General features: G+C 33.8%; 1 protein-coding gene across 1 annotated transcript in view; it reads right to left on the reverse strand.

Annotated features, from left to right (window-relative positions):
• Positions 1–6,937: 6,937 nt before the first annotated feature.
• The window catches only part of GLRB (glycine receptor beta), a 51,437-nt gene continuing 37,182 nt past the window's right edge, over positions 6,938–21,192 (reverse strand). Inside the window, exons 7-9 of the mRNA XM_023755463.1 lie at positions 16,346–16,498; positions 13,407–13,699; positions 6,938–8,226 (exon numbers count right to left, since the gene is read on the reverse strand). Of these exons, the coding sequence (XP_023611231.1) occupies positions 7,930–8,226; positions 13,407–13,699; positions 16,346–16,498 (743 nt within the window). The 3' untranslated portion in view covers positions 6,938–7,929. The remainder of the gene's footprint in view (positions 8,227–13,406; positions 13,700–16,345; positions 16,499–21,192) is intronic.

Genomic DNA, 21,192 nt, shown 5'->3' on the forward strand with positions numbered 1-21,192 from the left:
GGTTAAAACCTATAAGGAGTACCTGCAGCTTTCTGAACTGTGTTACAGAGAATTCTGAAGCCACGTCTGAGCAGCAGGAAATGGTGCCATAATACCTGCAATGAAGGTAATAAGTGACAGCAATGAAAGTCAGAGGAGATCCCGGTGACAAAATGCAAACCATCTCTCTTATAAGCCATAAAAGTTACCCAGAAGGATGACAAGAATTAGATATTATCTGTTAAGTGTCTTAAGTCAGATTTCCTAGAAACAGAACCAGAACCAAGGATTCAAATGCAAGTGATTTATGAAGTGACCCCAAGCAGAGAGGGAAAGGGAACAGATCAAGAAGGTGTGACTTCCCGTGACATCCCAGATTCAGTCTGATGCCTTGGACATATATTTTATGATGCCTTGGACATATATTTTATCTGAGTGAAGGATCTGCCTTCTGTCCACTCGCTCAGTCAGTCACAGGCCTCAGCCGCCCTGCATTAGGAGGAGATGGAGCCTTCATTAATGGGATTAGTGCTCTTACAAGAAGAGGCCAGAGAACCAGCTAGTTCTCTTTTCAGCATGTGAGGACACCACAAGAAGACGGCCCTCTGTAAACCAGGAAGAGAGCCCTCATCAAGAATCCTGGTCATTCTGGCACCTGGTCTCAGACTAGCAGCCTGCAGAACTGTGAGAAATAAAGGTTCATTGCTTAAGTCACCCAGTCTTTGGTAGCTTGTTATAGCAGCTCAAACTGACCAATGTAGAGAAATAATCTTGGAGCATTATTAGGGAGCAAGAAAAATGCTAATTTCAGTCCCATACCTCATATATGAAAAATAAACATGGGCAACTTGAAATACATACAGTTCATATCTGTTTCACAGTTTGATCTCTGACTAAAAGAGTTCTCTGGCAAGTTCTGATTGAGTACAGGCATGGCAGGGGAAGGAACGAAGTACATAAAGCTTAAGGGTGTGAAGTTTCGTTTGTAAGGGCAAGGGAATTTCAGAGGGCACCGAGGAAACAAATGGAAAGAAGAGAGCCAGGGGAGGGTTGCATCATGGGATTGGAAAAACGAAAAGACAAGAAGAGTTGGGATTTGGCTGTGATCAAGGATGATGGCTCATGAATAGACACTAAGATAGTATATTGTGCAGTTGCCAACACCCCCTGGAGGACAAGAGTGGCTTGGCCTATGTGGAAGGAGTTAGATTTAGTCTAACTGTATTATGTGTAAATCCAAAAAGAACTAGACTAAATGAGTAAGAAGGTGACTGGGTGTGTTTCCTTTCAGAACCATTTGTTATGCAGAAAACAAGAGTTGTTCTTGATGTATAGACTGGTGGGGAGAGTCAGGGTATAGTTCATTTTATGAGGTGGGGTCAAAATAAACCTGGGTTATGTACAAGAATGAGGGTGTTTCTCAATGAATAGCATACAAATAAATAAATGGAACAATCTGTTGAGACTAAGTTTTTCTCTGGGGCCATCTGGTTCATATCAATTAGCACACACATTTTATTTGATCTTTAAATAGGCATTCTCTCAAAGAGCTCTTAATATAACCTTAATGTGAAACTGTTCCTTATATATATAAAATAGGTACCCTACAGGACTTCCAAAGTGCAAAAATATAGTGTGTCTTAATTGCAAATAAAGCACCAATTAATTTTATTACACTATATGCATGTGTATATATAGGTACATATGCAAATACATATATATATGTATTCACCTATTCACACACATATTGTATTTCATGTATACACATTATTATTTATACAGAATCGGGTTATTTGGGTATTTTGATTAATTGAGAATAACCATTCTGTTCAGTAGCTGGATTATCTATCTTCACAGAATTAGAATGTAACAAAATGCGTTAGCACTACAATTCTACTGAACATAATTTAGCATTTCTTCAGTTTCAGAAAGAATTTCAGAATCATGCAGTTTCCCAGGGTAATCATTATTAGCATTAATTATCTTTTATTAGTACCATGCATGCATGAGTTATAAGAGATTGAGCTCAATTTATACAGCATGTTTTACACATCTAGGAAATTGTTCTCCTTATTCTTTTTTTAAAATTTGAAATATTTTCATTTATTCATTTTTCTTTTTATAGAATAAATGTAAAATATGACCCTTAAATATGTGGATTCTGAATTTGGGGCATTAATATATTACATTACCCGCAACCAAATTTTTTAATTATGTAGCTCCCAGTAAATATTCCAAAGACTCCTTTATTCACTTGAAGAGTAAAAAATATGCAATTTATAGTTCATGTTAATGCTCTTATCTTTAAATTAATTTATATTCTAAATCAATGTTAATGATGATGAATGCTGAGATACCTAAAGGGCAGAAGTAATATGCAGCTGTTGTCAAAATGTCAGTGTGTTTTTTAGCCTAACACTGAAAATTAATTTAAATTTTTTTGAAAAACTTAAACATCATTAAAAGTAGTTTTAGTGCTAGAAATAGTGTAGTAGTGGTAGTAATGAGAGGTAAAATGAGATAATAATTACAATTTATTGTACACTTACAATGTGCTAGAAACTTTGCTAAGAACTTTCCATTTAATAGTACATTAAATCCTCACAGTAATGTTATGAGGTTGTCCTTATTATTCATGTAAGAATGAGGAATTTGAGATTCACAGATGTAAAATAATTTTTCAAGATTTACACTTGTAAGTGGACTCCAGCCTAGACTATCTTCCCAAGGCCTTGCTTGTAACCACTGTGAAAGACAGACTTACACGTTGTAATTGGTAATTCTTGTAGTATTTTTATTCCCTCTTTAAAAATATGGTAACAGAGCAAAGGATTGTTTCAGAAAGTTTGCAAGTTGTAAACAGCAAACCCAGAACCATAACCCAAGTACTACTATTCTGATCCAAGGGTCTTTCTACTACGCTGCCCTGCCTTCCTATGTGTTTACATACAATATTGTCTTTTGCTTTATTTTAGAGCCTTAGATTATTTTCATTTAATATGTATGCCACACATATTACTGAGGAATTTTCACATTTATATTTGGACATTTAAATTAATTCATCTAGAAATTTGAAAGCTTCTAAAATGCCAGTGGAATGATTGGAAACTAGTGATTTTTGAATGAAAGAGCTTTTGACTATACAAATGAATGAACCAGAAAAGTGCAGCTGTGTTTAGAAAGAGGCTTTCTAATAGTCCAAGGCAGAATTTATTAGGTATTCCCTCGTAATGAGTTCCATATAATATTCTCTTGGCTAGTAAGTTAAAGATCATCTTTGTAGCCCACAAGCCTATAGTTTCTGACTTATATATTTTTTTAAAAGCTTACATGTTAGTAAAGCAAGCAGATAAGATGCTGCCATTGTGTGCCTAATTGGTGTCCTAAGGAAGAGATTTCTAAAATCTAGATGGCATGAGATTGAAGCAGACGATGTTTACTATTGGTCAATGCCATTTTCTTCCTGCTACATTTCCAACTCTAATAAACATTTAAAAGAACATCCATGAGAATATACAATAAGCTGAGCTGAGCTTTTCAAAAGCTAAAATTATTTGCCTCTTTATCTTGTTTAGCATTTCACAAAATGCTGTTTCTGTTATGTGTCAACAATGGCATAGGGTGAGGCAATGCTGACTGAGTAATAAAATCCCTGTTTGATGAGGTAATTGAGAAAGGACCTGTAGTTGGACTGCAATTCTTGCTACACCATGGAGGGCTCTGCCTCCTTTCTCTGCCTCGCTATGAATGATATTAGCTGAACTCCAATTGCCTCAGGCTGCAATTTGGGATTTACTAAAAATTGTTGTAAGTTATAGGATTACGATCAGATGGGAGTTTTTAGTTAAGAAACAAACATTAGGTAAAGGGCATTACATCATCAGCTAAGGAAAATTTGCTTTACTGCTCATTATTCCCACTAACTAGGGAAAAAATTCATATAGTGCTTTAACATTTTCTATTATAATATTTCTGCTCTTTACAATTCATTTTTTCATTTAATTAGCATCTAGATTCAAAATTGTATGACCTATAGTAAAATGACCTTTATTTACCTTTATTGAAGTATTTCTTATTCATTTTTCTTTAAGACAGGTGTTTTTCTTTGAGACAAATAATTGATTTAGTTTGTTCTTTCTTATGCTTTTAAATATGAATTATATTCTGATTTATATTATAGTGATTTGCATATTTAGCATAAATATGCAAAATACTATATTGATTGTTATTTAAGAATGAGACTTATATTTTATTCCTCTTTATAATTTTGGGTAACACAAAGCCTTTAACATATTAAATACCTAATAAGGATTTACTGATTTACAATTTTTTGTTTAGTAATCAACTCTGAGAAGGCTTGGAAAGGACTGTTTTGGGTGTGATATGTGAAATTTGAGAAATTTAAAAATACTTATGGCAGTAAGAATGCACTTATTAGTTTGAGTATAGAAATTTCAACTGAATTGGGATTCATTAATTTTCTCATTGTTCTTGCTGGTTAAGGGAAAAGTAAAATAACATGTATGCATATGTATAATACACATGTGTATGTAGAGAGAATGCACAATGTATAAAAACATAAAATAATCAAGTTTTTATGTACTTTCACACACTAAGAGTATAACAAACCTTGAATATTACATCCATATTGTCCATTAATATTAGTAACAAGTAAGTCTGTAAAATATTTTTACTCCTTCTATCACCATTAATCCCAGCTTTACCCTCTTCTATCTCTGTCACCCCCATTTTGCCCTGGTAATCACCCTACTGTTGTCTGTGTCTGAGTTTTTTTCTTTGCTTAATCCCTTGACATTCTTCACCAAACTCCCAACTCGCTTTATCCTCTGTGACAGCTGTCAATCTGTTCTCTATATCCACGAGTCTGTTTCTATTTTGTTTGGTTGGTTATTTTGTTCATTAGATTCCACATATTGAAATCATATGGTACTTGTCCTTCTCTGACTGGGTCCATCCAAGCTGTCACCAAAGGTTAAGATTTCCTTCTTTGCCATGGCTGAGTAGTATCTCATTGTGTAAATATATCACAGCTTTTTTATCTACTCATCTACTGATGGGCACTTGGGCTGCTATCAAATCTTGGCTATTGCAAGGCTATCTTATAAAATAGAAGGAGAAATTAAGAGCTTCTAAGACAGGGAAAAACTAAAGGAGGTTTGAGTGTGTTTTTTTTTTTCCATCAAACCAGTAACGTTAAAGAAAAAACTAAAGGAGATTGTTACTACCAAAACAAAAATGTTAAATGTTCTCCTTTAAGAAAAAGAAGAAAAAACAAACAAACAAGGAACATAGTTAAATGAGTAAAATGGCAATATTACATACCTAGCAGTAATCACTTTAAATGTAAATGGCTTAAATGCTTCAATCAAAAGGCATAGGGAGCTGAATGGATAAGAAAACAAAACTCACATATGCTGTCTATAAGAGACCCACCTCAGAATGAGAGATACACACAGACTAAAAGTAAATGGATGGAAAAAGATATTTCATGCAAAAGGAAATAAAGTAAAAGCTGGAATAGCAATACTTATATCTGACAAATAGACTTTAAAACAAAGACTATAGTAAGAGACAAAGAAGAACACTATGTAATGATAAAGGGAGTAATCCAATAAGAGGATATAACTCTTGAAAAAATTTAAGCACCCAACATAAGAGCACATAAATATGTAAAGCAAACCTTGGTAGACATAAAGGGAGGGACCAACAGTTCCATAGACATAGTAGGGGATTTTACCACTCCATTGACATCAATGGATAGATATTCCAAACAGAAAAGCAACAAGGAAACAGTAGCTTTAAATGACACACTAAAATCCCATGGATTTAATTGATATTTAAGAGCATCTCACCCCAAAACACTATGATATACATTCTTTTCAAGTGCACATGGAACATTTTCTAGGATAGACTACATGTAAGGCCAAAAAAAAAGTTTCAATACATTTAAGAAGAGTGAAGTCAGATCAAGCATCTTTTCTGACCACAATTGTATGAAACTAGAAATCAATCACAGGGGAAAACAACTGAAAAAAACACACAAAGACACAGAGGATGAATAACATGTTACTAAGGGAGAAATCAAAAGTTACCTTGCAACAAATGAAAATGAGAACACAACAACCCCAAATGTATGGGACATAGTGAAAGTAGCCTAAGAGGGAAATTCATAGCACCACAGGCCTATCTCAAGAAACAAGAAAAAATCTCAACCAATCTAACTTTACGCTTAAAGGAACTAGAAAAAGAACAACAAACAAAGCCCAAAGTGAGTAGAAGAAAGGAAATAATAAAGTTCAGAGAAAAAATACATGAAATAGACTCTAGAAAAAATACAAATGATCAATGAAACCAAGAGCTGGTTTTAGGAAAAGATGTTGAACAAACCTTTGAAGCAGACTCATTAAGAAAAAAAGAGAGGGGACCCAAATAAATGAAATCAGAAATGAAAGAGAAGTAACAACTGACACCAAAGAAATACACAGGTTTGTAAGAAAAATATTACGAACAACTATTAAAGTCTTCAATTGAATAGCATTAAATTATATATCACAATTTATATAAACAATACTTAAACACATTTTATTATAGAATTGACCATACAAACAAAAGTCTCCAAATAAATATGTTTATTTGGTCGTATATTTATGCTATGTGAATTACTGATAGTTCTAATTTCAGCTTTGGAGAAATAAAAAGGTACTGTGATATTACTAGGAAATGGGAATCTTAGAGACTACAAAGTGCCTATTTTCAGGTTAGAACAAGATGAACTCAGTAAATCTAGGTAGTCTAGACCTTTAACAAAAAAGGACATACAGAGAAGTCAGGCCTAACATAAACAAAGATATTTACCTAATCTTTAATTTTTTGTGTGACAAATTTAAAAATCATATTTAAATAAATGCGAAAAAATAAATGAATTAAGAAAAATTTAAATTTTACTTAAAAATATGTAAGCATTTTAATAAAATAAGTTAAAAGTCTTAAATGATTATGGGCTCCCCTTATCCCCACCACCTCAACTCAAGTTACTTCTATTAATAGGGTATTTTCCTCTTGGTTTCTTAAATGTGATGTAAAATCACATATCCTTTGCTATATTCCAATTTAAAATAGATGTCACTCTTTATAAGGCACAAGTATTGTGTATACTCTGTATCAGCAAATGAAGTCCATGAAAATATATTTAGGTTTTAATGTGGGTTAAATACAATTTCTTTTATCAGAAATACTTAGTCAATGTATCTAGCCTTTATTTTTATCTTATCAGAAGCCAGAATTCAGTTTATTTACATAAATCCAGATATCCCTTTGCTTCAAAAATGATTACTGTGTTTTATTATCTGGCCTTTTGACAACACAGACACACTTTAAAATGAGCTGATTTTACAAATTAGTAAATTTCTAAACTTTATTTCTCCACAGAGCCCACATAATTATAGCTGATATACCTCTACTTACAAAGTTTAAATAATATGTAATATGACTTTGCTTAATCTGTGATAAAACCATCAAAAATTATACAAGAATAAGATGGCTTTCTCTGAAAGTTACAAGGAAGGAAATTTGAAATACTACATATCTTAGAATGGTGATCATAACAGGATTCAGCGTGCATGTCATTTTATCAGAATTATCTGAAGTATTTGCAATTTACACTAACTGCAGAGAATTATTTGAATTTTATTTTATGTAGTATGCTTACCCTTCATTTATTCCTAAAGCAATATGTTTGCTATACATATATACATCATTTTTAGAGCACAGATGTAACAAGACCATGCTGCCATTCAAAATTTAGGTGCCACATTTTTTTTTTACAATCAAATGGCATCCAAAATGCAATATATCTTCACAGATTGGCATTGAGGAGTGAGGTTGGTCACAATGAAATGGGATTTTTTTATAGAAATGGGAAACAGTGTATCATAAATATACAGACCAATATATAACATTGAAGAACAAGAAGCAGAACGGAAACAATGCTCTTGCATAAAGGTCGATTCTCTTTGCTGCTGTTGGAATAACGGGTTTGGCGGGGGGAGGCTTCTTGTTGCTCTTTGCCTGCGATTTCCCAAGTCCATTGTTGACTTCGATAGGTTTCCCATAGCAGTCATAGTTGGATAATTCAAAATCTCTTGGCAAGCTCCCCACAATGCTGAAGTCATTAGATCTCAGGTCAGACTTTGAAGTACAAACTTTTTTGCATCTGTTCTCACCAACCTGGAAATAAAAATTAAACACAGCGTGTATTTAGAATTTTCTATTTATAAAACACATCTCTTCAAAAGGATATTTTAAAAATCAGATATAAAAGACAACTGGTTAAACCATCAGATTGCCTGAACATTTAACTCTAAAATGTGGTCTATTTCAAGGTTTAGGTCATGGAATGAACTTTGATGGGTTATTTTATGTTAAGGGATCAAAATGCAAATAAGCAGTTATCTTGGGTGCTCCCAGGCTTGTGAGTTCTCAACTGAAAGACCAATGAATAAAAATCCAATATTTAATCACAACACAGACCATATTACTACAATATATGGATTACAGAAATCTTCCGGTACTTGTAAGCTTTGACTTGTGGACACTATTTCCAAATAAGGTGGTTTATAAATGATAAAAGTGTTTACCACCCCAGTGAGACAGATTGTTGTCTCTAAACCACACTCACAAATAAGAACTAAAAGATGGTCACAACTATCATGAACCAAAGCTTTGCTAGTGAGAGGAATTCCTAACTTGTTGGCTAAAGTTGAATTAGCAAACCACACTCAGAGAACCTGAAGAAATGGTGCGTATTTTAGCCAGAGTGCATGCTACAGAGATTATTCTGTTCCAGACAGAAGACCGCATTTAAAGTTCTAGGTTTCCAGGGCTGTCTGAGGAATGTGTAGGTCTCAGCATGTATCAGTGAGTTTCTGTAAAGAGTACATAATTACCTTGATTGGAAGACAAATTGAGAACAGACTCTACATACCAAATCTTTGCATTATCCTCAAACTATCAAAGCAGTTTTCAAAATCTGGGATACGGTGGATATCCCATACTTTCTCCCTTTAAAACTTTCCACTCTAAAAGCTTTAGATGCACTCACTTTACTTTAGATTCATTCATCAAAACAAAGAACTCTAGCTTTAGACTTAGAAAGTATGCCTTCTTATCAGTTATTTTTATTTTTCACAAAAAAGGCCACATGTATTTAGTATAGAAATGCATTTACTGTAAATGATATTTTATATGTGGCTTTTATATCTGTAAATAACTAAACAAGAAGCCAAATTTATGTGATGTTAGGACTTGTCACACAGAAATACTTCCAATTGTTTTTATTTACATAAATTTTAATTATTTTTATTTGCATAAAAATATTCACATAAACATATTTTTATATTCTAGCAATTTTAATGATGTTAGAATTTTATCTATATAGTTTATTCAAATGTAGGTATAGAATATTTATTCAGAAATATTATTTAAATATAGTAAACATGTCAGTAAGAGAAGAATGATTTCTTCAATGTTAACATATAGCATAGAAAAGCACTCCAAAAAGTTTCAATTTGGTTATACTAAATTTTTAAGTTTTATTTTGTTAAAACTTTTTCCAGAGATGTATTTGAAATCAGTGTGTGCGTGTGTGTGTGTGTGTTGGTGGAAAGAACCTCTATCTATTACAGAAGTAATTTTTAATGATATGACACAACTAAATAAGGTATAAGATTAAGTTTCCTACTGAGAAGTTCTCAGGTTCCTTAAATAGCTCATGACTCATTAACAAATTGGCTGATCTCATCTTGTCCCTTTCATCAGAAATTTTAAACAGACAACTTCCTTTTTTAATTACTCTCTACACATATGTATCATTTATATGTACATAAAAGTATAAAATAGTTTATAATATAAACACCATTTTAAACAATTATCACATGAAGAGGGACTCAATAAAGTGCTTATAAAAGAAATAGTAACCCTAGTTATTAACACATTCTTAAAAGTGATCTTGATTATATTAATCTCCAATTTATAATTTCTCATTATTTTCTCATATGGGTCTCACTTTCATATAAACTTGTCACTTCTCAAAATTACTGGTAGCAAAAATGAGGTAGTATAATAATGAAACTGTAAAAAAAATAATGCAAATTTAAAACCACCTAATGCTTCAAATTTTAACCTCTGAGGTATTCCTTCTGATTCTTTTCATTCTGTGTCTATACACGTTTAATAGCAAATCACCTTTTATGATGTTTCTTGAGCAGAAGACTTAGGCACGATTTCAATGTGATAATGGTATTTCCACAGAAGATAAAAATATGCTCAAAATGAATAAACTCTATATATTACATAAAATTTAAATCAACATTTAACTTTAAAAACACATCATTCCTATAAAGAAACAACTATTTTATTCATGCATGAACAACAACTTTTATATATGAATTTATTCAAATCCATAGACATGAATACTATTTTGTCTTTTATTCAAAATACCTTTGTTGTAAATAGCACATACTAGGTATTAAGAACAGGATGATATTGACAACAGTAGGTCCTTAACTGTACTTATTAAATAAAAAAGAAATACATGAGTGAACAAATTAGTAACCAAAATTTAGTAACAGCTGAGGAAGTACAAAATTTAGGGAGGGAAAACTTAGACAATTATAAATGAATAATGGTATATTTCTGTATGTAGTCAAAATTATGAAGTTATGAAAACTTCTTACTAAAAGCTAGGTTAAATTATCATTGATCTTTCTTAAATTTTTTTTATCATTATGTTTCTTAGCAAGAACATTATTAAAAAATCAGCATTAGCCCAGCTGGTGTGCCACAGTGGTGGAGCATCAAACTATGAACCAGAAGGTCACAGTAGGATTCCTGTTCAGAGCACATGCCCAGATTGCAGGCTTGGTCTCCAGTGGGGGGTGTGCAGGAGGCAGCCCATCATTGATTCTCTCTCATCATTGATGTTTCTATCTCTCTCTCCCTCTCCCTTCCTTTCTGAGATCAATTTTTAAAAATCATCCTTAAATGTTTTCTATAACCCAAATTTCATTATGCTCCCATTAATATTGTTATTCTGTCTAAAAATAAATGACATATCTGATTGAAATTACTCAGCAAAAGCAAAATGTTCTGAAAGCAAAATACACTAGAGCAAATACATTTTGAAACGAAAAGCACTAAATTAAAAAGGCAAAAAATGTTTAATTTCTTTTTTTATACTTTTTTTCATGTGTCAATGTGTAACAATCTTACAAATTTCTCACACACATTTACTGTAAGTTTGATGCTTACATTAAAGCTAAATTATTTCTGGACACATTCTCTCATTTTGAAGCTTGTCTGATGATGCAAACATTACATAGTTACAATATTAAAATTTGAAATTGCATTTTGGCCTGTAAGAAAGAAGAGTAATTTACATTTACATCTGGATATTAGAATTTCTGGTCAACGTTTAATCTCTCTAAGCATCACTCTATCACTTTTGTAGTAAAATGTCATAGCAATTTCAGAATCCAGACACGCCTGTGTCTATTAGCAACTGAAAACAGAGGATTAAAATACAGAAGTTATTATATACTGAACTTTTATTCATTAGGTAATTATTTCAATGCTTAAAAGCTGAATTTAAAATAATATAACTTAGTCTAATACTCTGGATCCTATTTATTCTTCATATTTATGTTCATAAATAATCTTGATATGTTCTACAGTGCTCTGAAAATCTGGTTCTCGTGTGTCTCCTTCCCTCAATACCCCACTTCATGGAATGCATTAAGATTCCAAGCTCATCTGCACATTGGTGTTCCGTGTGACTAGAGAATTTCTGTAGTTACAGAGGCCCCACCACACACTAGAGAATGGAGCTGATTGTGGCACTCCTGAAATCAAGCACCTGCTTTACAGAACATCTTTGCTTCCTATCTCCAGATCTCTTCACCGGGATCCAAGTTAGAGGGTGGGCAGATTAGCTGGTTGGAAATATGAGGAAGTGGTAAGATTGGGAGCTGTCAGTGGGCAGGTAAGACATGTCAAAGACGTGACTTCATTTTAAAAATATGTTTTTATTGATTTTAAAGAGAGAGGAAGGGAGAGGGATAGAGAGGTAGACACATCGATGAGAGAGATACATCAGTCTGTTGCCACATGTCTACAACCTGGGCATGTGCCCTGACCAGGAATCGAACCTGTAACCTCTGGGTTCATGAATTGACACTCAACCACTGAGCCACACTAGCTGGGCAAAGACATTACTTCTTTAAGGCCATGATAGCTCTCCATTAATGAAAAAGTTATTCTCTATGAAAATGATTAGGGTATTAAAGAGTTATAAGGTCTGAGGAAATGTCCTGCAAAGTAGCAACTAATAATTTGCAGAAGTCTTAGTTGTAGTCTCAGAAAGTGAGTTCAATTACTTAGCAAAAAAGGAAACATCTACAGGCAGCATCACATAAGAACTGTTTGCTTGCTTTTGTACATAACAATACGTATGTAGCATACTTATCTCATTTAGGGGAGTGGTCAACACACTGAGTCGCATGGGGCCAGAAAATAGACAGAGCAAGCAAAAGTTTCAAGGTTGTAGAATGCAATATACCAATAGTCTCTTGAGGAATTTTCCATGCTAAGCTCAGTGGAAATCATCTATTGGTTTATTAGTCTTCCCAACCAGAGGACACCAATTAGAGACACTTGGGAGACACTATCCGAATCCATGAAGTAGCCTGTTGCTTCAGGATTTATCAAACCTGAACCTACAAACATCAACCACTATTCCTAGACCTATGATCAAGGACAAGACAACGTGAAAGAGTGAAACCTGTCCAGTTCTCCAGGTACTCACCCCTAGGCTGGGCAGATCTCAAACTATGTGCTAGTTTCCCTGTGAGCCAGGCACCCAATAAGTAAGTAGCCTGCCTGTCCTGTTCTGGGTGAAACTCTCTAAATTGATGGGAAACATGTAGGGGGATTTAATCCGGAGCATAGCTCCCCTAAGCCTTCACTGTAAGTAGAAGGTTGGTGCTTCCCCAACGTCCTCTGGCCTTTCACTAAAACTTACAGATGAGAAACATTTGTAAGGCGGTCTGTAGTTCTGGCAAGACCTCCACATGGGATGGTGACATCAACGCAGAGACACATCATTAAACTCAGTGGAAAGTCCACCAAAAACGTGATAAGGTGTTGGACATTTTTCCTTAATGAGTATGTGACCTACATGGTTTCTGTTTGTTTCCCGAAAAGTATGTAGTGCTTAGTTTCTTTTCATCAATGAGAAAAAATGAGTGAATGCCAATTTGATCAAACCTTTACGCCCACAGAACAGTATCTCTCTCCTGGCACTAGAGAGCCATGATGGGGGAAATCATCTGGTTGGATCATTGCATTCTTACCTGCAAAGTGCTAATGTGAACCGGAGTCCCTGTACCATTCACAGTATTCTTTTTAGCCGCATTTCCACCTTTTCCATCTGCTTGCTCAGCCTTAGCAATTCTGGCCTTTTCTGCTTCAACTCGTTTGGGGTTATTTAGCATCACCTGGACAACAGCATACTCCACAAGGGAGGCAAACCCAAAGAGAAGACAAGCAATGAGCCATACATCAAGAGCCTTCACGTAGGAGACTTTGGGAAGTTCAGCAGCAAGGGTTGTGCACTCAGAGGCCAAGCTGAGTACTGAAAAGATACCTACAGAAACAGAAGTGGGAATTAAAGTTGCTATTTAGCCCTGTGGAAAAATGTCCTGCAACCATTACTCTTTAACTAACTCCCTCTCCAATAAGCTCCAGAGACCCATGAACAATTCATCAGGTCCCTTTAAAGCACAAAGAGTAGAAGAAATAATACACACAGACTTTTTAGGTCAGCATTATTAAATGTGGTTGGGGATGTTTGTAAATACTCAGTAAACAAAGAAATAGAAATTTAAACTGAGACATAAAAACACCTTTTGGAGCTGGTTTAAATATTAAAGCTATCTAAAACTCTTCTCTAGTATCTCTGAGGAAGCTACAAAGCTTATTTCGTTTCTTTAGCATTCTTTTAGACAGTTGAAGAGTTGAATTTGATCCCATGAACAACTGAATCCGAACAAAAATAGAACATATAAAGCAATTTACTGATAAGGGTCACAATTTTTTTAAATGTCATAGGAAAGACAAAGTAGAGAACATTCCTGGTTATTTTAGAGAAAGCAAATGATTCCGGTTTTAAAGGAAAAAAGGAAATTCTGCTATATGTAAATTCTGCTATATGTAAAGCTAACTCCAAAGTACCCCTGGGAGCCAGACATTTCTTCATATTTTATTTTTTCATTAATTTTATTGGGGTGAGACTGGGAAACAAGATCACATATGTTTCAAGTGTATATTTCTAGGATACATCATCTGTAGGTTGCTTTGTGTGCTCACCACCCGAAGTCAAATCATCTTCTGTCACCATATATTTGGTTCTCTTTACTCTTTACTACCCCTCCCAAACCCTTCCCTCTGGTAACCACCATACTGTTGTCTGTAAGTTTCAGTTTTATATCCCACATAGGAGTGAAATCATAGGGTTCTAGCTTTTTCTGACTGACTTATTTTGTTGCCACAAATGGCAGTATTTCATCTTTTCTTATGGCTGAGTAGTATTCCATAGTATATATGTACTGACATTTCAATTTACACAGAGCAGGGCAAAAGTAAGTTGTTCATATGGAAAAAGACATGCAAGTTATGATTGTTACAATAGCTTTGTTAACTCAAAAGAATGCCACAATGGCACACACACACAAAACAACCTACTTTTGCTCACCCCTGTGTTACTACATGAGAGTAAAATATTTCTAGTAAACCAAAAAAATATTGACTATTTGCGGGGCGGGGGAGGGGGGAATGCATAATGTTTTTGACAAGTCTAGTAATTTAAGTCTAGTTTTGGGTGTTTTATCGACAGAAAATTATACTGCATAGTTAATTCTTATCCTCTACAATAATTAATCTATCAATTGTCATTGTCTTCAATACTGATACGTGACCCTTAGAATAAAATTTCCACACGTTTGGTTATTAAGACATAGATTTGGTCTCTGTGGTTTTTATTAGATGTAAACCTCCAAGTTTGTTATTCAGACAATGTTGTCATTTTCATTGCTTCTTTCCTGGTTTCCTTATTTTCAAAATCTATAATTCATTTAATTATTCCTATAAGTTGGAACAGGGAGATTTGCACAAGGCTTTTCTGATGGAAGAAAAAAATGAAATTCTGCAACCAATCAGTCACTGAGAAGTCAGATATATCACATTTTTACCTATGTGAGTTCTAGGTGATATTCAGAACAAACACATATGCATGCACATACACATACACACAGTCATGGAAAGATTTAAAACACTCCTAACAAACACACCAAACAAAATGTCCTTACTTTGAAATTCATTCACTTTACTCATTAGAAAGGCTCTTGATGACTTTCCTAAGCACAGACCTTTTAGTCCCTGTACTGACACGATTTTCAACTCTGGCTAATGGTGCTTCCATGTCACAGAACATTAAAAATAACGAATTGGAGAGTATGGATAACCAGCCCTTACTCTTTCTAGCCACTGCTGATGATATAGCACAGTGATGGCGAACCTTTTGAGCTCGGCGTGTCAGCATTTTGAAAAACCCTAACTTAACTCTGGTGCCGTGTCACATATAGAAATTTTTTTATCTTTGCAACCATAGTAAAACAAAGATTTATATTTTTGATATTTATTTTACATATTTAAATGCCATTTAACAAAGAAAAATCAATCAAAAAAGAGTTCGCGTGTCACCTCTGACACGCGTGTCATAGGTTCGCCATCACTGATATAGCACATAATAACTGATGTTTAGGAAAGTGATGCTTAGTTATTTTTTAAAAACGAAGTAGGATTTTATATCCCTGACAAAGAGTATAAGATAGTATAAAATATTTATTGGAAAGATTTTCATAAAAGTTGTTGTTTTAAGTTTGTCACTATTTGGGAATTTAGACTTTAGTTATCAGTGAATATCACATATTAATAATTATTTTATGAAAGTCAAAGTAGGATTGATTTACTGTTGAAAATGCCCCAAGGACACACACACACACACACACACACACACAAAAACAAAAAACAAAAAAAAAACTTAGCTTAATTAGAGTGCCTAAATATTGAGAAAATCTAACTTAATGGCACGTTTTAAGGAGGTTAAAAAAAAAGGAAGAAAAAGCTTGCCATCAACTCCCAAACTAATTATTTCAAAATATTTGACTGTATAGTTAGTTCACTAAAGACATCACACATTCCTGACACAAGAGGGAAGTATGGAGCACTTTACCCAGCGGCACTCTGGCAGCACTGGCGTCCGGGTTGATCCAGAAGGAAAGCCAGGAGAGAACCACGATCAGCAGGGTCGGGGCGTAGACGCCCATCATGTAAAACCCAACCTGTCTCCGCAGGGTGAAGATGACTTCCACACAGGTGTAGTACCCTTCCGAAACAAACGTATTAACATGAGGTTCTCACCCACATCCAACTTCAGAAATCAATAAGGTACCTATAAGTTATGTTACTTCTATTTGAGACAGTTTCACAAAGTCAACTAGTGTGTGTGTGTGTGTGTGTGTGTGTGTGTGTGTGTGTGTGTGTGTGTGTGTATGGTGTGGTCTATAAGGATGACACTATAGGGCCAGTTTCACCTGACCTTTCACAACTTCACTATGACATTGAGAAACAGATACCAATGTGTGGCTCCACTTCCATCACTGCCTTTGTAATGGACTTAAACTTCTCATTTACTCTCTGAGCAAATTATCTCAAGGAATCATACAGGGAGCAATAAACCAAATCCGGATAAGTCCAGAAACACTCCTGAACTACATGTGGTCAGTATAATTTTTCACCCGCATCTATCACTTCTTATCTATAAAGCAGGGCAGTCTCCTACACTTAAATGCATATTGAAGCCTTAAAAACTAAGAATGTATTGGAAGTAAACATTAGCGAGAATAAGTGTTTTCATTTTATTTAGATAGAATATTATAAAGTACAAGCATCTGAGATTCCTCTCAATTCTCCCTTCCTCCGCTCCAGGCCCTCAAACATTCTCTGACTGAGGGAAAGGACTTCATTTTCACAAGCTGAGACAAATGCAGACATTTCTTTACAACATAATTTTGGAGCTGCTATGACATCAACTAGTTCCCCCAAATTAATCACAAATTATGAGCAGCCTCATAATAACCATTGCTGACTTGAGACAGAAAATAAGTGACGTAAATAGTCTCCTAACACTGAAATATTTCCAGATGTTTGTATTTAATTTTTAAATGCTTTAGTACTTTCAGTCAGCAATTTAAGTGTGATATTTAATGCCTAAAGCACTAAATTTAAATAAAAATGTCATTTACCATTCAACCAAAGTAAGGTTATGTACAAATACCAAGAAGTTAAAATATCTTCAGTTGTGTTCAGCCTAAACTGTACATTGTTATTTATAAATGTTGAAACAAATAAATTAACAATGAATAAATAAAATAATTATAGGAAAAGAACAATATTACTTTTTACTATTTTACATTTAAAAAGTAATATTTACCTATTTTTCCCGGTTATAAAGAATGTATACACTTCTGACACTAGAACAATCTTCATATTTATTCATTAATGGTACTTATAACAAAATTTGCAATCATTAGAGCTAACATGTAAGAACAATAAATAGCTGATTTGGGCTGAAGCAAATTCTAATTATGCCACATGTTTCCATATTATCAAAAAACAATAAATGCAGAATGTTTGTTCTTTTTCTTTTTAAATTTTAATGTCATGAAAACTATACACAGGTTTTAAAAGATACAAAAGGCAATAAAATAATAAAAAAATGTCCCTCCCTTTTCTGTTTCCAGCCACTCATCTTAACTTCCTGCCCAGACAAACAAGAACATATGTTTCTAACTAACAATCACGTGCAAATTTTCCAAAATATAATCTTTCATAAATCCAATATGCTACGGTTAAGAAGCTCACAGTATTTCCCACAAGTGGTTCTGAAGTACCTGGCTTTGTAATGTATCATTTAAGTTAATTTTATATTCATCTAGTATGTGAGAAACAGGGAATGACACAATGTGCTTATGTATTTTTAGGTAGCCCAAGTAGTCAGAAATATGACAATTTACTATAGAGTTGTTCGCTTTAAGACAAATTTTTGCATTCCATCCCACCATGTTTAAATGACAGCCTAAATAACACGAGTCCTGTATTCTAAAGCAAGTTTCCATCACGTTCCCTTAGGAAGGCACTTCTGGGGGAGCTTCCCAAGACCTGGACGCATTTGGCAGTAAAATACAGGCTTGGATATTATCGCGATTTGCTCCATAAACTTTTATGAGAAACATTTCTTGACCTTTTTTGATCTCTTCCTGGTACTGTTACATTTATGAGAGGCAGGTGGGCAGCTAATTGATATAAATGTTCATTGGCAAATTCAATTTATTTTCTATTTCCTGTGGGATTTCATTTCGTTATTATTCACTCAGGCTTCCAATTTAAGTATTTTTGTATACTTGCTTTCCCACATATTTCTCCACCTTTGCAATTTTTACAATTATTAAAACAATTTTTAATCAAGTTAAAGCCAATTCATTATTTCTGATATTTCTGTACACATTAAGGAATATGTAGGCCATTATTTTATATATGTTGTTCTCTATATCTTTTTCACTACTTGATTAAGCATTCCATATGTTTTGAATGTTCTAGTTTTCTAAATACATTTCTCAATGTTATGCAAAGATTAATTTATGATTTACTTATATTCATATGATTCATGTAAATGCTGATAAAGCATGTTTACTGAAACACAATGCCAAATATTTTTATATTAACCTTAAGTTTTTTGTTATCATTTTTTCTGTAACTAATGAGAGAGCAGGGACTTATTTATGATAACAAAAAAATTCTACAAAATGCTTTACTTATCATAAATCTTGAGTAATTCTTCAAGTACTCTCTACCACAGCACACCTTTTAATTTTTTTCTCAGAACTAAAATTAACTATATCAGTTTATTTATTTACCATATTAGAGTATGAATCTATAAAAGGACATCACCCTCTCTTTTATTCACTGTTGAATCCCCAAATGGGGACTTTTAAATGAAGGAATTAAAGGTAAAAAAAAATTAAAAGCCCCATAATTTTCAATGCTGGTCCTTAATTTTATGCTATTACTTAAAATTAGAAAGAAGATTACTAGTTTTATTTTCATCTCTAGATGAATTTTAAAACTTCGATAAACATATTACATTTTTTCAAAACAATAGACTGTTAATGTTAAGCATATAATCTGGATGTGGGTAAGTATTGTCAAAGTCCAATAGGACCGACTCCACAGGTTGTGTAGTGATGTCAGACTCACTATCCCAGGACATCATTTAGTAACAGTAGACTTTGGGCAGCTTCTTTGCTTCATTATCCTAATGTGTAAACAGGGAGAATACGGTAAAAGTAATGAACTCAGAGCATTGTTGTGAGGACTAAGTCATAGAATTCCTACAAAGCAGTTAAAACAAAGCCTAAAATAGAGCCAGAACTCAAAAAGCCATCTGCTAAATATGTGTTTTCACAACCATCTCAAATGATTTTTCTTGACTTTCAAGTTTTTTTTAATTATAATTACTAGGTGAATTGTAAAAATCCCTAAAACTGTAGTCAGTCTCCTTAATTTGAATGGGGAGTATAGAGAGCAGGAATACTATACTATACGCCTAGGCTATGGCTGACCCTGATTTGCCTGGTGACATTCAGTCACCCTGCATCTCAGTTATTTTATTTCAGTATCAATCTGGTCCCTTCTATATTTAAAATTCTATGTGTCTATGATTTGTTCATTGAGTACTTACATGACCACTTTTTTAGTTTTGCCTTTCAAAAAACTTGGTAATTATTTTTATTATCAAAGTATAGTTGAGAATCAATATTGTATTAGTTTCAGGTGTACAACATAATGATTCCACATTTATAAACTTTACGAAGTGATCACCATGATAAGTCTAGTAACCATCTGTCACAGTACAAAGTTATTATAATCTTATTGAATTATATTCACCACCAGTGGTCGGCAAACTCATTAGTCAACAGAGCCAAATATCAACAGTACAACGATTGAAATTTCTTTTGAGAGCCAAATTTTTTAAATTTAAACTATATAGGTAGGTACATTGTTATTAACTTAATTAGGGTACTCCTAAGGCTTAGGAAGAGCCACACTCAAGGGGCCAAAGAGCCGCATGTGGCCCTTTGCCAACTACGGCCCTAGGCTATACATTACATCCCCCTGACCTGCTGACTCTATAGTTATAATAAGAAGTTTGCACCTCTTATTCCCCTTTACCTTTTCACCCCTCCCACCACTCCCCTCCCCTCTGGCAGTGTTATAAATGCAACACTAACCAATTTGTAGACAAAGTTAGTTTAAGCATCTGTTGTTATTGACCTTTAAATAAAGTAACAGGTTATATAACATTTCTATGTAAATAAATAATGTAAAATATATGTAAATAGCCCCCAGACTATTTAATAATCTGTTATTAAATTAACAAATTATATAACATTTATATAAAAATTGACTATATACCATTTATATGTAAGTAGTTCCTAAGGACTATTCATTTATTTGAAGATCAACAACAACAGATGTTTAAACTAACTTTATCTCTGAGTTGCCTAGTGTTGCATTTATTATAACACTCTTAATATGCAAATGTCACTCCCCCTTTTATTTTAATATCAACAGAAATATTTTAAATTATATTTTGTTCTTTTTTAAAAAAATATATTTTACTGATTTTTTACAGAGAAGAAGGGAGAGGGATAGAGAGTTTGAAACATCGATGAGAGAGAAACATCAATCAGCTGCCTCCTGCACACCCCCTCCTAGGGATGTGCCCGCAACCAAGGTACATGCCCCTGACCAGAATCAAACCCGGGACCCTTCAGTCCGCAGGCTGACACTCTATCCACTGAGCCAAACCAGCTAGGGCTATATTTTGTTCTTGATGATGTCATGATGGCAACACTTTAGCTCAAACATTTGATATTGCTGAATTCTATATATTACACTATACATTGTTATTTTTGAACAGTCAACATAGATGTTGCCATAAATGTAAACTTTATATCT

Source organism: Myotis lucifugus, unplaced genomic scaffold, assembly GCF_000147115.1.
Source record: "Myotis lucifugus unplaced genomic scaffold, Myoluc2.0 scaffold_1, whole genome shotgun sequence".
Taxonomy (NCBI): Eukaryota; Metazoa; Chordata; class Mammalia; order Chiroptera; family Vespertilionidae; genus Myotis; species Myotis lucifugus.